The sequence below is a fragment of the Ursus maritimus genome, unplaced genomic scaffold, assembly GCF_017311325.1.
Source record: "Ursus maritimus isolate PB19 unplaced genomic scaffold, ASM1731132v1 scaffold_1, whole genome shotgun sequence".
Taxonomy (NCBI): Eukaryota; Metazoa; Chordata; class Mammalia; order Carnivora; family Ursidae; genus Ursus; species Ursus maritimus.
This window is the reverse complement of record NW_024423343.1, coordinates 37,580,047-37,602,989: the sequence shown is the minus strand read 5'-3', so window position 1 is coordinate 37,602,989 and position 22,943 is coordinate 37,580,047. Positions and strand designations below refer to the sequence as shown.

The window sequence follows — 22,943 nt, the reverse complement described above, 5'->3', positions numbered from 1 at the left end:
TTACTCAACTTTTATAATTCTGTCGATAAAACAAGACTCTGTGTCATCTTGCATATTGACAATTCTAATTACCCATATTCAAAATGTTTTTTGAATGTTAGATATCACAGTTCTTTTTCAATTGAAATTATTACCCACAAAGTCTCACTGTTACATTCATGAGTCATGTTAATTCGGGGTTTCCATAAGCAATAGAAACCAAATGAGTTATCTCAGTACATGTAAATGGCTATAGCCTACTTGAAGCTATTGAAATAGCTATGTTAGTTGAAATAGCATTCTTTGCATGATTAGAAGAATTCAGGATTGCTTTTATAACTTTTAAAGATTCTCTGTGATTTTTCCAAACTCATGACTTTTTTTCCCTTTTACAGTGTGTGTGTATATATATGTACGTATATATAATATATATATCCTTTTAGAGTATGTGTATATGTATTATACATATATGTATATGTAAACATGTAATACATATATACACATAAAATTAATAAGCCTTATTTTATTATTCTGTTTTACCCTAGATAAAAGTTAAACAGCTGGAAGAACAACTACAGTCTTTTACTGAAACCAGTTCGCAGAATGACCATCTACGCAAGTTGAACAAGGCCCTAGAGAGCAAATATGCTCAGGTGTGATTAATAGCTACAAAACAGATTGCTGTTATATTGTTTTAATTAGGTTTTAAGAAATTGATGCCTTTCTCCCCCTTACCATACAGTCCCAGAAAGATGAATATTCTCTTGCTTGACTCAATTCACATTTTTTAAACAACCCCAATGTACAAGGTTTTGCTGAACTGTAGAGAAAAAGAGATGCCTGAAGCAGGATTGGGACTTTCAGCTTATTTATGCTCTAATTGGAGGCTTAGGAATGTACTCATAAACTTTATTACAGCATTAAAAGTTATGTCTTTCAGAAGCAAAATAGTGTTATGAGTGAGCATTCACAGAGCCTCGTTTTAATGAAAGCATCGAGAAACACTGTCATAGAGGAAGTGGTTTTATAATTATTGGCAAACTCAGAACTCAGTGCCAACAAGATACACCTGCCACAGACAGCTCACTTGAAAGAGGTATAAGTGCTTACTTGTCACCATGGTGGCTACTGAGGCTGAAAACCAAATTTTGTAGGTCACATAACATTTTAACAAATGAATGGAGAAAGTTAGACAAACAAGATAATAAAACATTTAGTGAAGAAAAATAATCCAGGAATGTGTTACCAAGAGAAAGTGATTCATTTCAATGATTTACAGATTTACCATATATGAAATTTTTTTACAAAATCTTAAATACTCAGTATAGGTATGTCTAACTTCTGTATCTAATATTTTTGTATACCACTGGTAACCAAGGAGCTAGAATGTGTCTTCAAATAGAATACTGTTAGGGTTCTAACCATCTGACTAAACTGGAAAAGGGGGCCTCATTAGATACACTCTCCTACAGAGAATTTGATTTAAGGAAGGTTTGTTTCTTCACTAGGACAACTTTACAGTGTGATTTCTTCATTCTGAAAGCAAAGGAACACATTTTCAAGTATATTTTCCATCAGAGCTTCATATAGAATATTGTGTTGTTCCTCATAAAAGAAACATTCATTGAAAAATAAGTCTAGGTTTGTTATTTTACTGTTTTTAATTGCTGATGCCTCCAAGAAGAAGGAAATCTCCAGAGAGGCCTGTGTCTTCAAAATTGCTTGAAAGCTATAGGCCCCATGTAAACAACGTAAGGGAAAGAACTTCGTCAGTTGGTTTGCCCAGTGTTATTCCCAATTCTGCACGCCGTGTGACCTTTGCACCTACTCTGACTTCTGTGAGAGCTTCTCAGGAGATTGGAGACTCTAGAATCTCTCTAAAGACTCTTTTGAATGCTATTAAAACCATGGAGGGAAGACTGGAAGGTAAAATAGACATTCTTGCTTCAAGACCATTAATAAATGAGTCACCAAATTTTCTAAAACGGGATTCGGTAAGTGAAGACCACAAATTAAATCATAAGGAAATTTCAGATTTATACAACAACGAAGAAAAGTAGTAACAATCCAGAAAGATAACATTTGGAGGTATGAGTAACAACAGGGATTAGGGTCTTCACAAATAAGAAAAACTGACAATGTAGATTGAAACCATCATTTTGGCTAGCACGTAACTGATTTTTAGACAATAACCAGTGAGATTTTTTAATCTGATTTTGATTTTTAAAAAATTCAAAACATCTATCTAATCTTTTTTTTTTTTTTTAAAGATTTTATTTATTTATTCGACAGGATAGAGACAGCCAGCGAGAGAGGGAACACAAGCAGGGGGAGTGGGAGAGGAAGAAGCAGGCTCATAGCGGAGGAGCCTGATATGGGGCTCGATCCCAGAACGCCGGGATCACGCCCTGAGCCGAAGGCAGACGCTTAACCGCTGTGCCACCCAGGCGCCCCAACATCTATCTAATCTTAATATTCATGGTAAAATGTTTAGATAAAGCCTGCTTTTAAGATAGAAATACATTAATAAACGCCCCAAGAACTTGAACATTGGAAAATATTTTCCAAAGAAAACTTTTTAGAGTATCCATCTTTGCTTGATACTTAAAAATAGAAAGTACTATATAGCTTGTCTTCTAGAGCTGATTACTATTTAGATCTTTTCTGTAAACATTTCTGCTAGTGACCTTTCCATATGTATTTTAAAAACACTGGTAAAATTAAAAAAATTTATTCTTCCTTGAGTCTATTTCTAGAACAAAATCCAGTAGGTTTTCAGAGTCTGTGAATTGGCATCCTTTGTAATATTCTTCTATCCTTAAAGTATTTCAGATGTTACAAGTGAAAATTTTTAAGGAAGTATAATAATGTTGAAGAAGATGTGGGGAAAAGATAACTGTTTTTTTGTTGCTGTTGGAAATGTAAAATGTTACAACTTCTTGTGGAGGACAATTTAGTATCTATCATTTCACCCCACAGTTATACTTCTAGGACTTTTCTCCTACAGATATACCAGCTTATACATATGACATGTTTACAAGATTACTTATTAAAGTTTGTTAATATCAAAAGACTGGAAGCAACCAAAATTTCATAAGTAAGAGACTAGCTAAATAAATTATGGTGTATTCATGGTTTGGAATACTGCCTGAACATATGTATGTATATACTGTATATGTATATAGTGTATATGTATTATTAGATTAAAACAGTCAAGGTTCAGAAGAGTATACATAGTATTTTACTATTTGTATAGTAAAAGGAGAAGGAGGATAAAAAATATATACATATGTGAGTGTATGTATATATATGTAAGCACTTGTAATGCATAGTATAGCTGTACAATGACTCATAAATTGGCAACATTATTTTGAGGAAGAGAACTGGATGGCTGGGAAATTTTTCACTTTACTCTTTTGTATCTTAATGTGAATGTGCCACTGATTCAAAGTAATTTTATGAACATTTCATTTTCAACAAAAGTGAAGGTAGAGAAAGAATGGTCTTTTCAACAAATGGTGCTGGAGCAGTTGGATATCCAAATGCAAAAAGCTTTTGATTCATACCTTACACCATATGTAAAAACTCCAGGGCACCTAGGTGGCTCATTCAGTTAAGCATCTGACTCTTGATTTCAGCTCAGATCATGATCTCAGGGTAATGAGATTGAGCCCCTGGTTGCCCCTTTCCCTCTGCTGCTCCTTGCGGGCTCTCTCTCTCTTTCAAATAAATAATAAAATTTTTAAAAAATTAACTCAAAACGTATCAGTCCTAAATGTAAAACCTAAAACTGTAAAACTTATAGAAGAAAACATAGGAGGAAATCTTTGTGATCTTGGATTATTCAGTGATATCTTAGATTTGACATCAAAGGCATGATCCATAAAGGGGGGAAAAAAGATATGACAGCTTATGCTCTTCAGAGATATTAATAGAATGAGATATAAGCTGCAGACTGGGAGAAAATAGTTGCAAATCACATATCTTATAAAGGCCTCATCTCCAGAATGTATTAAACTATCAAAACTTATTAAGAAGAAAACAATTCAATGAAGAAAAAGATATATGGATGATAACTAAGTACTTGAAAAGGTGTTAAACATCAGGCATTAGGGAAATGCAAATTAAGGCTACAGTGAGAGCTGCATACCTATTAGAATGTATAAAACTGAAAAACTGATCACATCAAATGTTAGCATGCAGAACAACTGGAACTCTCCTACACTGCTGAAGGGACTGCCAGATGGTACAACCACTTTGAAAAATAGTTTGGTACTTTCTTTAAAAATGAAACACTACTGTATAACCCAGCCATTCGTCTCCTAAGTATCTACGAAAGATAAATGAAAGCATAAATCTACACAAAGCCTTGTACACAGCTGTTCACAGCAGCTTTATTCATAATAGCTTAAAGCTGGAAGAAACTCAAGTGTCCGGAGGTGATGGATGAGTAATTTGTGGTATCTCCTACGATAGAATACTGTTCAGCAACAGAAGGGATTGAACTATGGATACCTGAAAAAGATGGAATGCATCTCAAAATAATTATGCTGAGTGAAAGCCGTTCAAAAAAGAGTACATACAATGTCATTCCATTTGTATTAAATTCTAGAAAATAAAAGCTAATTTATTGTGACAGATAACAGATGAGTTGCCTTGTGTGGAGGTGGGGGAACAAGGAGAGACAGAAGGCGGAGATTACAAAGAGCCATGAGAGAACTTTTTCGAGATGATAGAAATGCTTATTATCTTGATTATGGTTTCAGGAGTTTATACACATGTCCAAACTGTATACGTGAAATATACACAGTGTACTGTATGTCATTTATACCTCAGTCATGCTGTTTAAAAAAGGATAATGTGACTGTATTACCTATACAAAAGTTAAGTACATTAAAATGTTCAACATTCTTGAAATGACAAAACTACAGAGGTCTAGAACCAATTACTGGTTGCCCCGGCACTGGGGATGGGATTGGGAGAGTGTGTGCACACAAAGAAGTAGCACATGTGAATTCTTTTGTGGTGGGACAGGGCAGTTCTGGATCTTGACTGCGATGGTGTTCATGTGAATAACGTGCATGGAATCAGGTTACACAGGTTTTTAAAAAAAATTGTGAAAACGGAGTAAGTTCTGTAGTCCAGTTAATCTAGGTAACAGTAATGTACCAAAGTCAGTTTCCCAGTTTTGATGTTGAACTACAGCAGTGTAAGATGTCACCATTAAAAGTAGCCTGAAGGGGCGCCTGGGTGGCTCAGTGGTTAAGCGTCTGCCTTTGGCTCAGGGCGTGATCCCAGCATTCTGGGTTCGAGCCCCACATCAGGCTCCTCCGCTGGGAGCCTGCTTCTTCCTCTCCCACTCCCCCTGCTTGTGTTCCCTCTCTCGCTGGCTGTCTCTCTGTCAAATAAATAAATAAAATCTTTAAAAAAATAAAATAAAAGTAGCGTGAAGAATACATAAGACTCTTTGTATTACTTTTGTGACATCCTGTGAATCTAGTTATTTCAGTGCTTTTTTAAAAAGTAATATTTAAGAGTGAGATCATTTGAAATGATTGTGTAGATACTAAAAGTATTTCAGAGATATAAAATACTAACACTTCTAATTAGGATGCATTCTTTTATAACACTATTTTCTTGACGCTACTTAGTATTTATTCGCCTTTTTTTATATTCTGCATTTGTTATATTTTCAAATTCCATGATAATCCGTTTCTCCCCCATTTTACATCTAACCTTCATAATCATACCTCCCTTATCACAGTCTGTACTTTCCTGGAGATTGACATATATTAGGTTTGCTCATGTTTATTCATACAGATTTTTTTTTCCCCTTTGGGTTTTCTTTAAAGGGAAAAATAGCTAATAAAACTGGTTTTTATTATAGTGGATAAGCATATTTAATTAAACATTTTAAGTTTGGTTTCCAAATTGCTGTGTCTTATTCTAATTGCCGATTTATGGTGGTTTGGAAAAGTTATTTATCATTTCTTGCTTTCTACTAAGGTGAAATCCATTCTTGAAAAGAATGAAGAGGAGCTCTCACAAGCAGTGAAGTGTCGTGACGCAGCCCTGAAAGAGAGCCAGAAGTTGAAGGGGGATCTCGAGGCCTTGGAGGACAGAGAGAGCAAGAAGGCAAGTCATCAGTCCTTTCTGAGAGTTTGTTACTGACACGAGGTGCTTAAGAAATCTTTCACAAGTCCTATTCCTTCATTTCTTGTTACCTTTAGTAAAAATGAGAATTGATCAGAGGAGGATTTTTTCCTAAAGATAATTTTAGAAGAGCTGTAAAGTGTTACCTTAAAAACACATCATTTAACTCCCAATGTTTTTTTTAACTTCCAGTCTTAAAAGTCCTAATTTTTTTCTGTTGAAACACACCTGACCTTGGTAATGATGACCTGTCTGCTTATGTGTTATTAACATGTTACTAATTCTGATGGCCTTCAGATGTGTTCTCTTCTGTCCACATAATAAGATCACCCAAGCAGACCAGCCTGGGACACGCACATCTAGAACCAGGAACTTGTTGAATCCATTGTCTCCAGTTAATACACATGCTGTGACGAGACAATAGTTGGGAAGCACTGCAGTTCTCCACAGCGTGTGGGGTCTAGTTTTCCTTTCTCTCAAAGTCACAATAACTCAAGATCTTAACAAAATAAAATATGCTTCAGTTATTCCTCTTAGCATTCTGTCATGCTTGGTTTCCATACTCTTGCCTAGAAGTAGTGGGACTCAGCAACAGCAGAACAACCAGAAAGAATCGAATATCTTTGTCTTGTTTCATTTTCTTAGGTGGGTAACTTTCAGCGACAACTGGCAGAGGCTAAAGAAGACAACTGCAAAGTTACAATTATGTTGGAGAATGTGCTGGCTTCTCACAGTAAGATGCAAGGTGCTCTGGAAAAAGTACAAATAGAGCTTGGGCGGAGGGATTCAGAGATTGCAGGCCTCAAGAAAGAAAGGTACTGGAGATTATTTTTCTGTCTTTGTGCGTGTAGCTGTCTGCTGCATTCTAGTAAGGAGCGGCATGCGGTCCAGAAACAAAGTCACTTTAAACTAAAGAACTAGCCCCCGTTTGAGAAAAGCATCCTAGGAACTTGACTGGAAAGCAGGGTCTTTTGGTGAATGCACTAACCTCTGCCTCTAGACTTCCCCACCTGCCCTTACCTACAGGTCCTGGCCCGGAGCCACAGCTCCACCGGGCTTCCCAGCCTCCAGCCCAGCAGTGCCTGCTGCACGCTGGCTCCCCCCACAGCCCGCGCTCTTGTGTCCTGGCCATTCCTCCTGCCCAGTGGGGTTTTGTGCAACGCAATGTTCTCTGTAAACTGACGTTCGTATTTGTATTGTCTTTAGTCAAGGAGAGATTTTTGTTTGGAACCATGGACCTCCTTTCAGTCTGGAACAGGTTTTTTCCTCCAATTCCAACCCAAAGTTTGACATATTTCCCTCTCCCTATGTTACTACTCCCTAAGTGTATGAGTATGACAGTTCATCACCTTTACAATGCTACACGCATAAAGTCCTCTCTTTTAGCTTTACATTTCTGAAATGGTGAAATGTAGACCTGTTCAATAAAATACAATATTATAAAAAATAAACACCTAGAAAATTAGGTAGAATAATCTGAAATTAGAAATAAACATGACTTTTTTTCATAATATTTTATTATGTTAGTCACCATACAGTACATCCCTAGTTTTTGATGTAAAGTTCCATGATTCATTACTTGCGTATAACACCCAGTGCACCATGCAATATATGCCCTCCTTAATACCCATCACCAGCCTATCCCATTCCCCCACCCCCCTCCCCTCTGAAGTCCTCAGTTTGTTTCCCAGAGTCCATAGTCTGTCATGGTTCATTCCTTCTTCTGTTTACCCCCCCCTTCTTCTTCCCTTTCTTCTCCTACCGATCTTCCTACTTCTTATGTTCCATAAATGAGTGAAACCATATGATAATTGTCTTTCTCTGCTTGACTTATTTCGCTTAGCATTATCTCCTCCAGTCCTGTCCATGTTGCAGCAAATGCTGAGAAATCGTTCTTTTTGATGGCTAATATTCCATTGTATATATGGACCACATCTTCTTAATCCAGTCATCTGTTAAACATGAATTTCAAAGATTCAAAATTCCCATATTTTGTAGTGATGTAAAGGAGTATGTATTCTAGAAGTTCGTGTGCTATATTGCTGCTTTACCCTTCCTGTTTCTACACCATTTAAACCTGTTCTTGGGTCTACAGAATAATAATTGTCTAGTCTAGATAATTAAAGCTAAGTGCCTACTTGAGTTTGAATTATCTATATATTAGTGTCCTGTTTAAAGAGTAATGATTACTTTAGAGGAATCATTCTGAGAACTACTTCTAGTCATGTTTTATAAGTAAACTCCTTTGAATGTTTCAAGTTGCATAGAAGTTTCCCCTTGGGGTTAATAAACAAATGGTTTGAGTTTAATAAGTTCTCTAAAATATATTGTGATGTGTGTATTAGCGGTGCATATCGCCTCTGTGTTATGGGGGAACAGGTGCCAGTTTTATAGTCTCCGTTGTACTGATCTTTATTTTTTACATATTGTAAATGTATGTTACCTCTGAACTTAAAAAGTTAAGGGGATGGTATTAAAAATTGCTTGCCATTCACAATAAAATTCTAGGTAGTTGTATTTAGAAGCAAAATGTCAATAGCAGGCCCTTCCATCTAGAGGGGATATATTTTTGTACTAGTGATATGTATATATGAATAAAATTACCAGCTCATAAGTTAGTCATTAGCAAGTATTGACAGCTTAATGTATCAAACCAAAATGAATCATAGCTGGGACAAATTTTTGATCTCTGGGAGCCTTAATTTCTTAACCTGAAGCCGGAGCTACTCACTGTCACTTGTCAACTCTCAGATACTCTGAGCATCTCTACTTTACTACATAGGCTATTCGAGCTTCTTGGAAGAAGAGTGCCCTGTAACTCCCAGTGGTATCATTCCTAGATGGTTCTTTCCTGTAGTCACTCTTGCTGTGCTTTCCATTTTTAGGGCTCTAAATCAACAGAGGGTGCAGAAGCTGGAGGCAGAGGTGGACCAGTGGCAGGCTAGGATGCTGGTTGTGGATGCCCAGCACAGCAGTGAGGTAAAGGCCACGTGTTTTATAGATGGTAATGTTATTATTTTTGGTGGCGTTGGGATATTGCTCTTTTAGGAAAATGGAGCAAAATAATCAGGGAAATTTCTTTTTTCATCCAAGTCAGAGTTTTGGTTACGAATGGGAAGTGGTCCTGCAGCCTTCCAGTGAATCATTTATTGGCAAACCAGGACCACAGTTATGCCTTTTTATTTACTAACGCATAAATAAGCGCAGAAGTTAAAGTCTCGGAGAATAACTTGTAACTTCAGTCAGAAGTCGCTGGAGTGGTCCCACTCTGAATAAAGAGACACATTTACATGTGTGTGTTCATGGGTGTATGCACTCATGAATATAGCTCTGCATATACGTGCATATATTAAAAGCCAGGGGTATTTCATATAAACAAGCTTTTTCTGGAAGGACATACAAGGAACAAGTGCCTGTTCTTATCTCTCTAGGCAGTGACACCAGAAGGTTATAGGATCAGAAAGGGGAATTAAACTAGTTTAAAATTTTAAAAATAAAAATGAATTCAGTTGGCTCAATTTTTCAAAGCTCGCTGGTAATCAGTGGAGCAGCGTTCTCCCATTGCCTTTGGAGGGTCTCCTAAGCAATGTCTGGAGTAAGTTCTCAGGTATGTATTCCAGGCAGCTGGAATCTTTGGTTCTGGTTCCATCTATTGTTTCAATGGCACTTGATGGTAAGTGAGAGGAGTGAATATATAGTGTTACAGACTTCTTGCATCTGTGGCACTGGAATCAAAAAGAGCCTTCTCTCTTTCAGATGGAGCCTCTACAGAAAGCTCTAGATGTAGCTAGAGAAGACAACAGGAAGCTGGCTTTGAGCCTGGAACAATCTCTCCAGACAAATAATCATCTACAAACAAAGCTTGATCATGTTCAAGAGAAATTGGAAAATAATGAACTTGAGCGACAAAATTTGGAAACCTTCAAGTAAGGGCAGGATAGTCACAGTGAAATTAGGGAAGAGCCTCTGGGAGAGTAAGTTCTGCCCATGGCACAAACCGGTTCGTGCCAGTCTTCACCTTGCAACTGGTACTCCCAGCAGAGCCCTGTTAAGGAGCCAGGCATCCCTGAGCAGCAGACACTAGCTGGCTGGGGTCTGCTCGTTCGGACCTCCTTTCCAGCTCTTCCCTTATCTAGTGTCAGGCTGTTTCTACACATGAAGGTTAAACCAAGACTTAAAGAACATTGCATGTTTCTGCCAACGCTTTCCTATCAAAAGCTGATGTGTCCTTTAGAAGCATGATTTGGGAAAGGAGCAGCAGCAGCCTGGATGGGAATAACCCATCCCATTAGGAGTGGAAGACTCCACCCAGGCAGATCTTAAACCATTGTTTTCGTTTGGGGCCTAAAATTAGGTCAAACCCATCAAGTTCAGGTCAAGCCCCTTGTTTTTTTATGTAAACTGCATCTATGTAAATAGGATTTGGATATAAATAACAGTCCATGAAAATTTTTAATCAGGGGAAATGCAGTGTGCACATAGATCTTTATGCCTTTCAGCTAGTGAACATACTGATACGCAAAAGGCGTAAACCGAAGCAGAGAAGGCATGTTTTCCTATTTATGATCTGTACGAATTTTATGATCTAGTGAAATATTACTGGCTCAAGAAAGGAGCCAGAAAATGTTCTTGGCTTGTTTATTGGTCAAAACAAGTGTATGTATTTCACTCTTTGGGTTGGATATCTTTATATTGAATGACTTTTTGGCTTTTAATGCTATAGGTAAATGCCTTTTCTTTTCCCCTTCTGTTAATGGTCTTCAGACCAGTGAGGTTCACCTGGTGCCTGATCTTTTTGTTTGTAAATCACAGCTTTTGGACAGTTGCACGTTCCCCTCCAGGCCTTCCTTACCTCCTAAAGATGATTTTTTTTTTTAAAGATTTTATTTATTCATTCGACAGAGAGAGACACAGCCAGTGAGAGAGGGAACACAAGCAGGGGGAGTGGGAGAGGAAGAAGCAGGCTCCCAGTGGAGGAGCCTGACATGGGGCTCGATCCCAGAATGCCGGATCACGCCCTGAGCCGAAGGCAGACGCTTAACGACTGTGCCACCCAGGCGCCCCCTAAAGATGATTTCTAAGGTTGACTTTCCCGTCCCCCAAAACAGAGAACGAATGGCTGAGGAATCCAAAATGGAAGCAGAAATGCATGCTGAACGCATAGAAGCTCTAAGAAAGCAGTTTCAAACTGAGAGAGAAACGGCCAAGAAAGCAGCACAACGGGAAATGACTGAGGTATGGAATCAAGGGACAAGAAGTGTCTCTCTAGATGAGTGCCTTTTAAGAGCAGAACCAGTTACAGGATTTCCAGGCATGGCTGCAGTTGTTCTGTGGTCCTTTTAGTCCCTCTGTGATCAGTAAGCCCAGTGTGATTAAGCCATTTCTGTGCTCTTCATGAATTAGAACACACAAAGCTTCTGATACACAGTTCTCTGCCCAGGAGAGGAGTGTCTTGATGAGAGCTTTCCCATCGGACAGTGATCACTAAGGGATAGAGGAAGGAAGTGGCTGGCCATTGGGTAGACATCAAACCCTCTGTCCCCTCCGCTTGCTTCACTAGCACCCATCACTCATTTACCTTCTCCTGAGAGGCATGCATGGTCCCTGTTCTGACGTGTGCTACGTGACCCTTACTTAATTGTGATCTCCGCTCTTCACATGAGACAAATAGGGTAAACAGCAGAGGACCTTGGTTGAGTAACTAGAGGCTATGTACAATTCTGAAGGAAGTCAAAGTAAGGGTTAGGTGATAGAAGAAGGGGAATGAAAGTACACGATGGAGACGGGCTGAGCTGATGGGGCTGGGACACCCAGTGCAAGGGGATGACCAAAGCTTAGTTACAAAATGAACAGGCCATGTGAGCAAATGAGTAGGATTTCTTTCTCTCGATCAGAGCAGAGACTTTGGGAAATGTCCAAGAGTGGGTAGCTGAGATGGTACCAGCTGGTAGCTGACCTTGACTGTCAGAGTAGAGTATTAGAGGTGAACTTTCAGTTCGAAGTGGAGTTCTGTGGCTTTTTAAGAAATGGGTGGTATCATGTAAGCACAATTCTAGGAAGGGGAGTCTGGTGGTAGTGGAGAGTAGGTAAGAATGAAGAGAAACGGGAGGCATGTAGACCCAGAAAACTACAACAGTTACTTTGGGCTTTCAAAGATTAGGGCCAAGCAACATAGTTCAGTTGAAAATAGAGAATAATTAAATCAAATAGGTATTTTAATAGAAAAATCATCAAACAGGCACTAGATGTTGTATCATGAACAAAGGGGAGGGAGGAATTAAAATTACTCCAAGACCTGCTTGGAGTGGCTGGTCTACAGGTCTATATTTTGCCAACTTTGGTGTATTTAGCAACTGCAATTTACAGAGACGATTTAGAAAAGTTATAAGTTACAAAACTATTTAAACATTAAAATGTTATAAAGGGAAACAAAAAGGTACACTGAAATTAAAGGCACCTTTAATCAGAGATAGTTGTCAGAATACTTATAAAATTTAAATCCTTTTAACAAGGATCACTGAAGATTGTGAACTTGTGAGGAGCCCAAGGGAGGAGTGAATGTGAGGTCAGGGGGCTGTTAGCAGCTGCCTATTAACAGGGTGTTAATGAACTGTCTGCAGGTAATTTCAGAGTCTGTTTCCTCAGTCATAAAATGGAAATCATCATAACTACTTTCCAGGGTTTTGGCTTTTTTTTTTAAGTTGGAAAAGATATGTAATTATCACAGTGCCCGAACTTAAGTACAGAGTAAGCGGTCACTGTTAGGGCTTACCTAGTTTTGACAAAGCTGTGATTGAGGTAAAGGTAGAATATAAATAAAAAGGCCAGCACTGTGGCATAGAACTAAGGAATGAGCTAGTGTAGAAAGAAAAGGTACAAATAACCTTAGCACGTCAAACACTACCAGCTGTCCCGAGTACTGCATTCTTCTCCCTTCTCTGCTGCCACCTCTTCCGAAAAACCAAGCGGCACTGATTCAAGGGCAGTGGAGGAGGAGCTCTCTATAAAATGATTTAAGTCATGTTCAAAGATAAACTGAAGCATATTAAACATTTTCAGAGTTTATTGGAGCAAACCTTCTAATGAGGTAGTATCCAATCTAGCAGACAAAAAGGTGCTTCAGGGAGCGGTACAAGATGAAAGGCTTTCAGAGGCAGCCAGGAGTGGGAGCAAGATACATTAGGCACTAAAGCAGGTTGGTTAGAGCAAGGTACTTTCCTTCAGGAGACGGCAGGCTTGGCAAGCGTATACATACATTTCTTACTTTCTAGAAGTATATTCTTCCTTATCGTATCAGGCAGATATCTCATGTCTTATGGCTTAGATCGTTTGCCTGGTGGTTAGCAACCGTGAATGTGCATGTCAAGGTTTGGAGAGAATACAGCCCACTAGGGAGACTGCTGTGATGATTATCAGCAGGATAATTCCCAATGTCTAGAGTGTCCTTTGGAGACATGATCCCCAAGACCCAAATCAATCAGAGTCAAATAAGGGAAGGACTGTTGAAGGAGTCACTTTCTTAAGCCAGCTAGCTTGTCCAGTGATCTTATATGTAGCTGAGTCTCAGCTTCCGCAGAAGTGTCAGTCTAAGTGCAGCATGCGGTGTTTTGCCCCAGCACAAACACCTCCTTCTTCAGCTCAAAGATGATAATAGCCCATCACCCAGAACAGTTCAGGCAGAGAGTCCGGGGGGTAGGGGGGGTTGTGTGGGCAGCTATTTAAACCAGATCTCCTTCTCTTCTTAGTCAATTTGATTTTGAGGCCTCCACACCACATACTTACATAAGACCAGATGTCAGATGCAGCCTTCTTCAGTTGTGAAATATTCACCGAAGGTTTGACACCTTCTCATTTGTCAGGGAGGTCAGTGCTCAAGAGTACGTAGTAGGGTCTTTTCCAGGAATCTCCCTTTTGCAAAAGTATCCAAGTGTAACAACAGCTGCTGGTAAATTATAAAAGACGTTAATATGCTCATGTTTAAAGATCTGATGAGAGTTCACTATAATAGACTTGATAAGGATATGGGGTTATCTCTGTGATATACCATTTTAAGATAACTGGAATTATGACTGATAAAAGGATATATCAGATTTTTAGGAATTTCCTACAATTGCTAGAACACATATTAATAACATACATTGTGCAAATATGATGTAAGGCTTATCATCAGTTCTTTGACAGTGCTTCCCATGTAATTTAGCATACTAAATAAACCTAATTAGTTTAACATCTCTCTTTTACATGGCAAGACACAAATCCTTTGAGATTTTTCAGGGACTCTCTGAAATCTCAGAATTACTTTGAGATCAAAAGGACTCCATTTAGAATTTGATTTGGGGAAGCTGTCAAAACATTTGAACATCTGATTAAGATCACAATTATGAAATATTATTTAAACAAAGTGACAACGGAAGTTTTAAAGGCAAATACAGAAAGTTGTATAGTTGTGAACAAAATTTAGCTCTTAAGAAAACCCAGTCTTCTCAATGTTAAGTAATCAGAGACCTAATAAAAGACAATGTGAAGTACAGGAAGTTATTTTGATAAGATGTAAGATCTTTGTTTTTCTGGGAGATTACCCAAAAGATTAAAAACAAAACAAAAACTTTTCACAGCCTCTTATCAAGAACAGACCAATAGTCCAAGAAAGCTCTGTCCATTTAATGAAAACCAAATTCTAATTTTGCACCAAACTTATTCTTTAAAAACTTGAATAAATCCATTTTAACTTAGCTACCTTGACCACACATAAACTTCCTTTTCTTTCCACAAATCTTTCTTTTTTCCATTCAGACTTTTGTTCTCTTTTTCTCTCTCATTCTGGAACAGTTATTTTACTTTCCTTACTACTATTCATAGTTTCCTTTCACCCTTATTATTTGAAGTAATTTTAATTACACTTATTGACTAGAATCCTTAACCCTTAGAATTCTTATTCCTAGGGAAAACTAAGAAATAAGCAATTGTGGAAAAGTATGTTACACTAACATTCTGTGGGTTAGCAAGTTTATAAATACATTTTTTACTTTCTAGAAGTATATTCTTCCTCATAGTAAACTTTCTAATGTAGCACGACCTGTTTACTAACCCAAATATCTTTAGTTCCTCTGTTAAAGGAAGCCAGAAGTGGATAAATGTATGTTTAGTAATTAATGTTTTGGTATTTTATTTGGAAATGATCTAGATATTAAATGAGTATCAATCATTTGTTTTAGGGTAATTTCAAGGTTTCTAGTTAACAAAAAACATGATAATTTTACCCAGAATTAGAAAATTTTATCCTACATCTCTTTAACAATTATGTTTAGATTACTTATGAAAATTTCATGAGATATTAAACAGCTAACCATGATCTTAAATTACCTTTCTTGCTGACAAATTCTGTAACAGAGATAGATGAGCTGATCTGACTTATAGTAAACGTGGTAAAACAGAAGTATTATAGCTAATGCTGATAATTCTGAAGACATGGATGTTTTAAGTAAAAGGTAGCTTAAGTTTGTTGTTTTATTTGTTGACAATTATCCTAGATCTTGTGAACTTGGTATGTATAAATACTTGTCTTTAAACCAATTAAATAGAACTCTTTACAAATTCATTTTGGCAATACCATTCAAAGGAGGGGAAAAGTCTCTAACAAGCATACAGAGACATAAACGTGCAGGCACAAACAGATCTTACAAGTTTCATTTTACAACTTTAGTTTTGAGACAGGTACAATAATGCAAAATGCACTAGTTTATAAAAGAACAGTTGAATCCAAATTGTGTTTTTGGCAAATGGAATAAAGTTAATGTTACCTGTTCGGGCTAAAGTTTTTAACTCCTATTTGTGAAGGACACTTTTAAGGGTTTTCCATGGGCCTACTTTTCAAAATATCCTTTCCTTTTTTTTTCCCCCTCCCAAGAATCGTCTTCATTCCTGGAGTAGACCAAGTAGAATTACTTATACCTCAAAAGTCACAGAAAAAGAATATAAGTTGCACCAAGGAGGATTTTGTTCCCTAAATCCAGATCTTTTATAATATCTGCAAGCCTTAGATGAATTAAGAGAGTTTTGGGGATTGGTAAAAAGAATGGGTGGCCTTTGAATTGTTCTGGAGCTGAATTTCTATTATTGTACACTTGATTTACAAGTACTGTTTTTAATTTCTCAAAGAATTGGGTTACAACCTTTAATGATATACAGACTGACCCACCCAGCCAACTACATCATCTTCGATTTGCTTCTTTGTATCAGGGAGATCTTCAACTAAGATGGAAATCAAAAGATCCTTATGTTTCAGATTTAGAGCTGTGTGTCTTTGGAATATTTTAGTAGATCCTTCCAATAGAGACTTTAGAATGGTTCTCTTTCTCTCTAGGTACATGGTTTCATTTAGCTAAGGGGAGAAGGACTTATTTTTTTTTTCCCTCAGCTTCACTCAGACCCAAAGTATCAGCACTTTGGTGAATTGCTCTTGACAAAAATTACTGCCATCATAGCAGAGGGAAGAAAGGAACTTTTAAAAGTCGATCAGGCTCTGAATATAGCTGTCTTCTGACCACAGAGCTACTTTAAATCCTTCAGATATCTTGCCAGGTTTTAGCCAGGACAAACAGTAAAAATTCCTAGCAGTATTGAACAACCCCATGGATGCAAGAGAAGTCCCCAGAGAAGGCACAAAAGATAATCCCCGCCCAAGTTCCAGAGCCACTCCCAAAGATAACCAAGAGAATTGGCCCGGCTGGCCAAGTCAGTAGCTTCCTAGCCAACCATATTTTTAGATCCTCTAACCTGGTGGTTGCCTAGCCAAGTTCTCAGGACACAAAACCAGATAAACAAGAGGGCAGTAGCTAGTCCTAGGAGAAAAAGAATCAACAACAAACGGGTACCCGAAAGCAGATTCACAAGGCGCAATTCAAAGATCTGATTCTTACACCTATCTTTTGCCTGACAGTCTGAATTGGAAGGGACAACGTGAAATTTTACTTTTCCTCTCTCAACCAGACACCACAGATAGACATCTGAGAGAGCTGACTTTGGTGAGAATCGTCACCCTTTGCTAGATTCTGCTAGTTTTCCAGATCCTGTCTGTAGGCTCTGGGCAAGTGGAGGGTTTCCAGCAGGTCTCATTCTAGTCACCAGAAACCAGAGAGGGTGAAAAATAATTTTCCTTCTACCCTTTATAAGTGCTTGGCTTTGCTTCTCTAGAGTACCTCATACATGGATAAGCTTATTTAGGTCAAAAGTTCTCCATGGTAGCCCCTGTAATTCAAAATAATAAGCCTTAAAGTTTTATTCACCTGAGGCCTCACACTGGACCCACTCCAACTCTGGACCCAGTCCAGGAAAAGAAAGGCTCAAAGTTTGACAGCTGCTAACACAAACGCTGCAGAGCTAGGATCTAAGAGGGACTTACTATGGCCTCCAGAGGCGTCGAGGAAGCAGGAACTCGGTGGGTACTTATACCTGGTTGTTCGTTGCTCCTGGGGACCAGTGCTCTCCTTCCTTTTTCTCTTCTGATGCCAGAACTGTTAAATATTTAATATGCTTCAGTTTATCTTTTCAGAGTTTATTTGAACAAAGACTGATTCAAATTGTGCTTTACCCGATCTGGCAGAGCGTTCCAAGGAGCTGTACAAAATGAAGGCTTTTTACAGGCAGAAGGCGGCAGGAACAAGCTGTACTAGGCAGTAACTTGACCGGTTATTGCACAGTTTCTTACCATCAGGGGATGACAGGATCAGGCAATTCCCGACAGACTCGTTTAAGAGTTCATTGCTGGGAATGCCAAAACTATAATTCAGTCTCGGTTTGGTGATGTAGGGCTTAGCATAAGGAACTCCATTCAGGGCTATTGTCGTTTTTAACAGTAATCTCTATGCCACTTTTCCACTAGACAAGTTTATTAAAATCTTTAAAAACTGAAAGCAGTATTATAAAAAAATCTATGCAATGGTAGTAACGGGCAAGTATTTATATAAATTACCTTCTAATTTTCAGTTCTCCAGACATGAAGTCACAAGCAACAGAAAAGAGGAGAAAAGCTTAAAAGCTGTGCAAGTGTGCCAGGCTCTCCCTTCTTTTTCTACTTATTTAACTAGGAATCCTAGGAGATAGGTCATTTGCATACTTTGCCATTGGTGAACCTGAGGCTTAGGAAAGTTAATTACTCAAAATTACTTGGCTGATAAGTGCTGCAGCGGAGATTTGAACTTAGGTTGGACTCCAAAGTCAGCCTCTTTAAAAGCAAATGATGAACATCTATTTACATTGTTCATCTATTCTAGAAGATTGTATTTAGTGTTAAAAATTATGAAAAACAAAAGATGAAAACCACTTTAGAGTTTTGCTCCACAGTTCTTAACGAGACATTATTATTGCCTCGCTTACCCTCCTCTTTAAAAGAAAGGTCCGAAGAGAACTAAATACGGGGACAGTACTAATCATAAGCTTCTTTTACTGAATGGAAGGTTAAAATGATCGAATTTTCCCCTTGTGTTCCACAGCTGAGGAAAGCCCTTGACGAAGCCAACTTCAGATCAGTGGAGGTAACCCGGACCAACCGAGAGCTGCGGCAGAAACTGACAGAGCTGGAGAAGATCCTGAACAGTAGCAAGGAGAAAATAAAGAATCAAAAGGCCCAAATTAAGCTCCACTTGTCGGCTAAGGCGAATAATACTCAGAATGTAGAGAGGATGAAGGTTGTATGAGAAACGCTAAGTCTCCCCTCACTTCCTTAGTATCTGATGAGGATCAGGCAGGTGGTGGGGTTCAGTGAAGATGGTTCCAGAGTCCTAACAGCGCCTGTGTTCTCTGGGAGTTACAGCTACACCTGGGCCGTGGGCACATTGCCCGGAGGGGGAGGGAGATGGTTACTATCTCTTTTTCCAGCAGAGATACCGCTGTGTAGAGGTGTGGTTTCTCATTAGCTGCCATGTCACCTTCTGGCTCCCCATCTACTTCTTTCACAGTGATTCCACAGGATTTGCTCTTTCAGGGTCAGTGGGCCAGATGGGACGGAGGGCCCAGCAGGAGCTGAGAATTGTGGGTCTCATATGGGATTCTTTTTGTCATCCTATAGGCAAAAAGAGCAAGCCAGTTTTTCCACTGATCATCTTTCTATGTTATTTCCACATTACTTTCAGCAAATAGAAACAGATTTGAGGCAAATGGAGCTAATTAAGGATCAATATCAGAAAAAAAATTATGAACAGGTAGATGATTTTCACAAACTCCATGTTCACTATGTGAATGCATAAAATCTCAGAGGCGGACAGCTTCACCAACTGCTTCCCTCTTTGTGCCCCCTCCCAGTCACTGAGTATCCAGAAGTTCGTATCTGAAATGACTAACCTACAGAAGGAGATGCAGCTGTTGGCCAAGAGCCAGTATGAGACATCAGCGCGGAACAAACAGCAAGAGCTGCGACTCGAGGCGGAGCGGAAAGTAAGGCAGGAACTGGAGAGCCGGTGCCAGGTGAGAGGCTTCCACGGGGTCTTCTCAGAGAAGAGCAGTGAATGGTGTGTACCGAAACCCAGCATCAGAGCACCTAGATTTTCTGGATTCTGTAGAAGAAACATAAACCTGCAAGAGGAAGAAGTCTGTAGCTTTGAATATGGCACATATTCTCAATTTTCAATGTATAAAATATTCATTCTTAACAGCTGAAGCTCCCATATGCAAAATACTGGTTCCTAGACTTCTGACTTGAATTTCATAGTCTTTCAGGAACTTCATACCCTTTGGTTCTTTCCTGAAGCTCAGATACACCTGCCGCTGTGATAGGACTCATAGCTACACCCTGCCTTCTGAAAAGCATAACATTCTATCACTGAGAAGGGACTTCCAGAGAGCATCAAGCTCTCACCTTTCAGCAGACGTTGTCTCCTGTGAAAAAGTATTCCTTCAGTTCTGGAAAGAGATGTTAATCACTTCTTCCTCAGGAGAATACATAAAATCAAAATCTGTGATCAATGCATTATGTATATACCACTGAGAGGAACAGTTTTTATCTTGTATTTTGGTAGCACCTGAAGTTAGAAAGTATAATCCCGTCATACTTTCATAATTCGGCTGCCCATTTATTACGATATGGAAGCTTTTTGTTCCATATGGTACATTGGGAATTTGTAAAAAACCTTTCTGTCACATTTTCAGGAATTGGAAGAAACTATCAGACACCTAAAGAAATGTAAAGAAGCAACAGAGCATAAACTGAAAGAAGCCAGTGTGGAATCAGAACAGGTAAGCCATGGACATAAAGACTTAGACAAGTCCAGGTAAAATCCTTCCTTAACATAGTTGTTAGTTAAGTTACTGGTTCTTGCCTGTTACACTCCTATGTCTTATGTCTACTCTGAAGAATAATTTTAAGATTGACATTCTGCGTCCTGATAAGAGAATGCTGAAATACTACTGACTAAACCAAGTCCAAGTCTCTACCCCTAAATATAAGAAGGGAAGACCAGCATGTGTGTAGATTTTAATGCATTACTGCTTGACATCACTAATAAAAATGGAAGCTCTGTTCAGTCAATAACTAGAAATGTAAACTAGGCCCTATTTTTTAGTTTTGTTTTTTTTAAGTAATCTCTCCACCCAACATGGGGCTCAAACTCACAACCCTGAGATTAAGACTTGCTTGCTTTTCTGACTGAGCCAGCCAGGCACCCCTCAAAGGCTCTTTTAATTTGTGACTTTGCTTTCTCTAATCTTAAATGATTTTAAATACCTTCAAAAAGATCTAAACATTTCTTAGAGCTAGAAAGGATCTTTGAAATCATTGTCTGACACAACCACTCCTCATTTTCCAGATAAGAAGACAGATTCTTAAGGTATCATGGTGACGATTTCATCCGTTGGTCATGATTTGTCCTTTTTATAGCCATTAAATGACAGGACAATAGGACTATCAGAATGGTATATTAAAAGGAAAATGGACTCTGACACACATGAGTTTGAATGCCAGCTGAGACACTTGCTGTGCCCTTGAGGAAGTTACATTTACTTTAACTCATCAGTTACCACATCTAGAAAAGTCAGGATAGTAAGACTTACTCTGAGTCATCTAACAGCATGACAGAATAGTAAGTTTCAGTAAGTAGCACCTTCCTTCTCATCCACCATACAAGAGGGGACCTGATGTACAGGGCCATTTCAAGCATCTTTCCCTTCACCCCTGGTAAAGAGTGCTGGAGAAAGGTGGGGTTGGGTTTGGGGAGGGGGGTGTGAGAATATCCCTGGGATTAGGATATACAAACAGCCCTGGAACGTACTTGAGCTTTGTAGCTTTCCACAAACGAGAATGCTGTCCATGAAACAAATAACCACATGGGGAAAACAGTCATTTTACTTTTTATTCTAGAGGATATGTTCTGGAGCTATTTTGAAGCAACCTTTATATAACCTAAAAACCTGTCAGCTTTGCCTTAAAATACTGAAGTATCCCACACATACACAAGTGCCAGGCACGTATAGGCACTTAGTAAAAACTTGTCAAATAAACAAATACTGATTCCAGATCATCTTCAAAGGCAGACTACTAGAAGTCTAACAAAGGTAATTTGGAAGTTTGTGCTTAGGAGCTATAGTCTAAAATATTTTGATGATAAAGGAAATAAAGAGAATGCAATGTACACTAAGCTAGTCCAGTCTTATACTAATTCAGTTACTTTCATAAAGCCCAAAAGAAAGATCTAGTGTGGGGACTCTGGAGACTATTTAGTCTTAACAGAACTCAAAAATTCAAACTATGGTTTGAACTACCATAGTTCGCAGTGCCATCTTGTCCTTTTCATTCTTATTTTCCTCCTGGGTCCTCTTACTTTCCGATCACATCCAGGAAATACTAATAAATGCATGAAAGCAGCAGGCGTTCAGCTCTGCATTCACAAATCACTCCCATCTGTAGGACGTATGTTATGCAAATAGGTTGCAAGGACCTTGCATTCAGAATTTGGGTCTTTAAACATCTGGGTAAAAAGGTCTCTGGAACTAATACACAAAAAACATAACTTTCTTTGTTGTGATTTTAACTGATAACTCTTACATGTTCAGATAACAGCTAACCTGGAAGAAGCTCATCGCTGGTTTAAGTGCAGGTTTGATGGCCTCCAACTTGAGCTGACGAAAAACCGGCTGCAGAGGCTTCCCCGAGAAGATAGGTGGCTGGAAGAGGTAGGGGGTTTAGACAGGGCTGCCTTCTGCCTCTCAGACTTCTCATTGCAGAATTTCTCTCTTCATCCAGCTGCTCTCCCCACTAATCTTTAGATTTCTTTAAACTGCCAGGAAAACAAATGAACTAAATTTCTTCCTTAAAAGTTGCACGTCTCCCAGTCCGTCTAGAGTAAAACCACTCACCTGGAGGAATAGATAATATTCATAAAGACAAAATGGGTCCTCAGCTCTGCAGGTAGTTTTGAACAGTGTTAGGTCTGTTTTCTTTCCAACAGGACCAAGGTAACAGGCACGATGTGGCATTCAGCCAGTCTGCTCTACATCGATGGGAGAATAAACAGAATCTTAAACTTGTGCCCAAGAAGTGTCATTCTGAACTAGAGAGAAAGTGAGGTCCTTGACAGAGGCGCGTCTTCGTTCAGAGCTGCACCGCCGTGATTGCCTGAGCCCCGCAACCAGCGCTGGCCTTTTCCACAGTCATCAGAACATGAAGTCTTTGATGGGGGCTGAAGGTTTTGGACTTGAGTTTATCGTTTTATGAACTTACTGATATCAGTACAGAACCACCCCCATCTTTTTTGTCCTTTTCCCCATTTTCCACCCAATAAATTTATATTAATTTATTGTATGATAGGAGATGCTGTTGCATA

At 38.8% G+C, this 22,943-nt stretch overlaps 1 protein-coding gene, 2 long non-coding RNA genes and 1 other non-coding gene across 10 annotated transcripts in view; 1 reads left to right on the top strand and 3 right to left on the bottom strand.

Annotated features, from left to right (window-relative positions):
• Window positions 1-22,921, top strand: part of CCDC150 (coiled-coil domain containing 150) — a 92,713-nt gene extending 69,792 nt beyond the window's left edge. For 4 of the 7 annotated variants that reach the window (XM_008687290.2, XM_008687293.2, XM_008687295.2 and 1 more), the window contains 12 exons: window positions 525-632; window positions 5,986-6,114; window positions 6,778-6,947; window positions 9,018-9,111; window positions 9,889-10,058; window positions 11,241-11,367; window positions 18,624-18,818; window positions 19,263-19,331; window positions 19,432-19,593; window positions 20,275-20,361; window positions 22,174-22,293; window positions 22,569-22,921. In XM_008687290.2, coding sequence (XP_008685512.1) covers window positions 525-632; window positions 5,986-6,114; window positions 6,778-6,947; window positions 9,018-9,111; window positions 9,889-10,058; window positions 11,241-11,367; window positions 18,624-18,818; window positions 19,263-19,331; window positions 19,432-19,593; window positions 20,275-20,361; window positions 22,174-22,293; window positions 22,569-22,685 — 1,548 coding nt within the window. In that variant the 3' untranslated portion in view covers window positions 22,686-22,921. Of the gene's footprint in view, window positions 1-524; window positions 633-1,871; window positions 1,974-5,985; window positions 6,115-6,777; window positions 6,948-9,017; window positions 9,112-9,888; window positions 10,059-11,240; window positions 11,368-18,623; window positions 18,819-19,198; window positions 19,332-19,431; window positions 19,594-20,274; window positions 20,362-22,173; window positions 22,294-22,568 lie in introns of those variants that run through there. The other 3 variants (XM_008687291.2, XM_040642546.1, XR_005837954.1) reach the window with 3 other exon arrangements.
• Window positions 12,875-19,559, bottom strand: LOC103659699. The gene is made up of 3 exons (XR_567591.2): window positions 19,471-19,559; window positions 17,534-17,645; window positions 12,875-14,074 (listed from the first exon to the last, which is right to left on the bottom strand). It is a non-coding gene; the product is annotated as an uncharacterized LOC103659699 (long non-coding RNA).
• Window positions 16,552-16,619, bottom strand: LOC121099940. The gene has a single exon (XR_005831666.1). It is a non-coding gene; the product is annotated as a small nucleolar RNA SNORD56 (small nucleolar RNA).
• Window positions 19,573-22,588, bottom strand: LOC121105432. Its single transcript, XR_005837962.1, has 3 exons — window positions 22,477-22,588; window positions 22,186-22,397; window positions 19,573-19,701 (listed from the first exon to the last, which is right to left on the bottom strand). It is a non-coding gene; the product is annotated as an uncharacterized LOC121105432 (long non-coding RNA).
• Window positions 22,922-22,943: the final 22 nt, after the last annotated feature.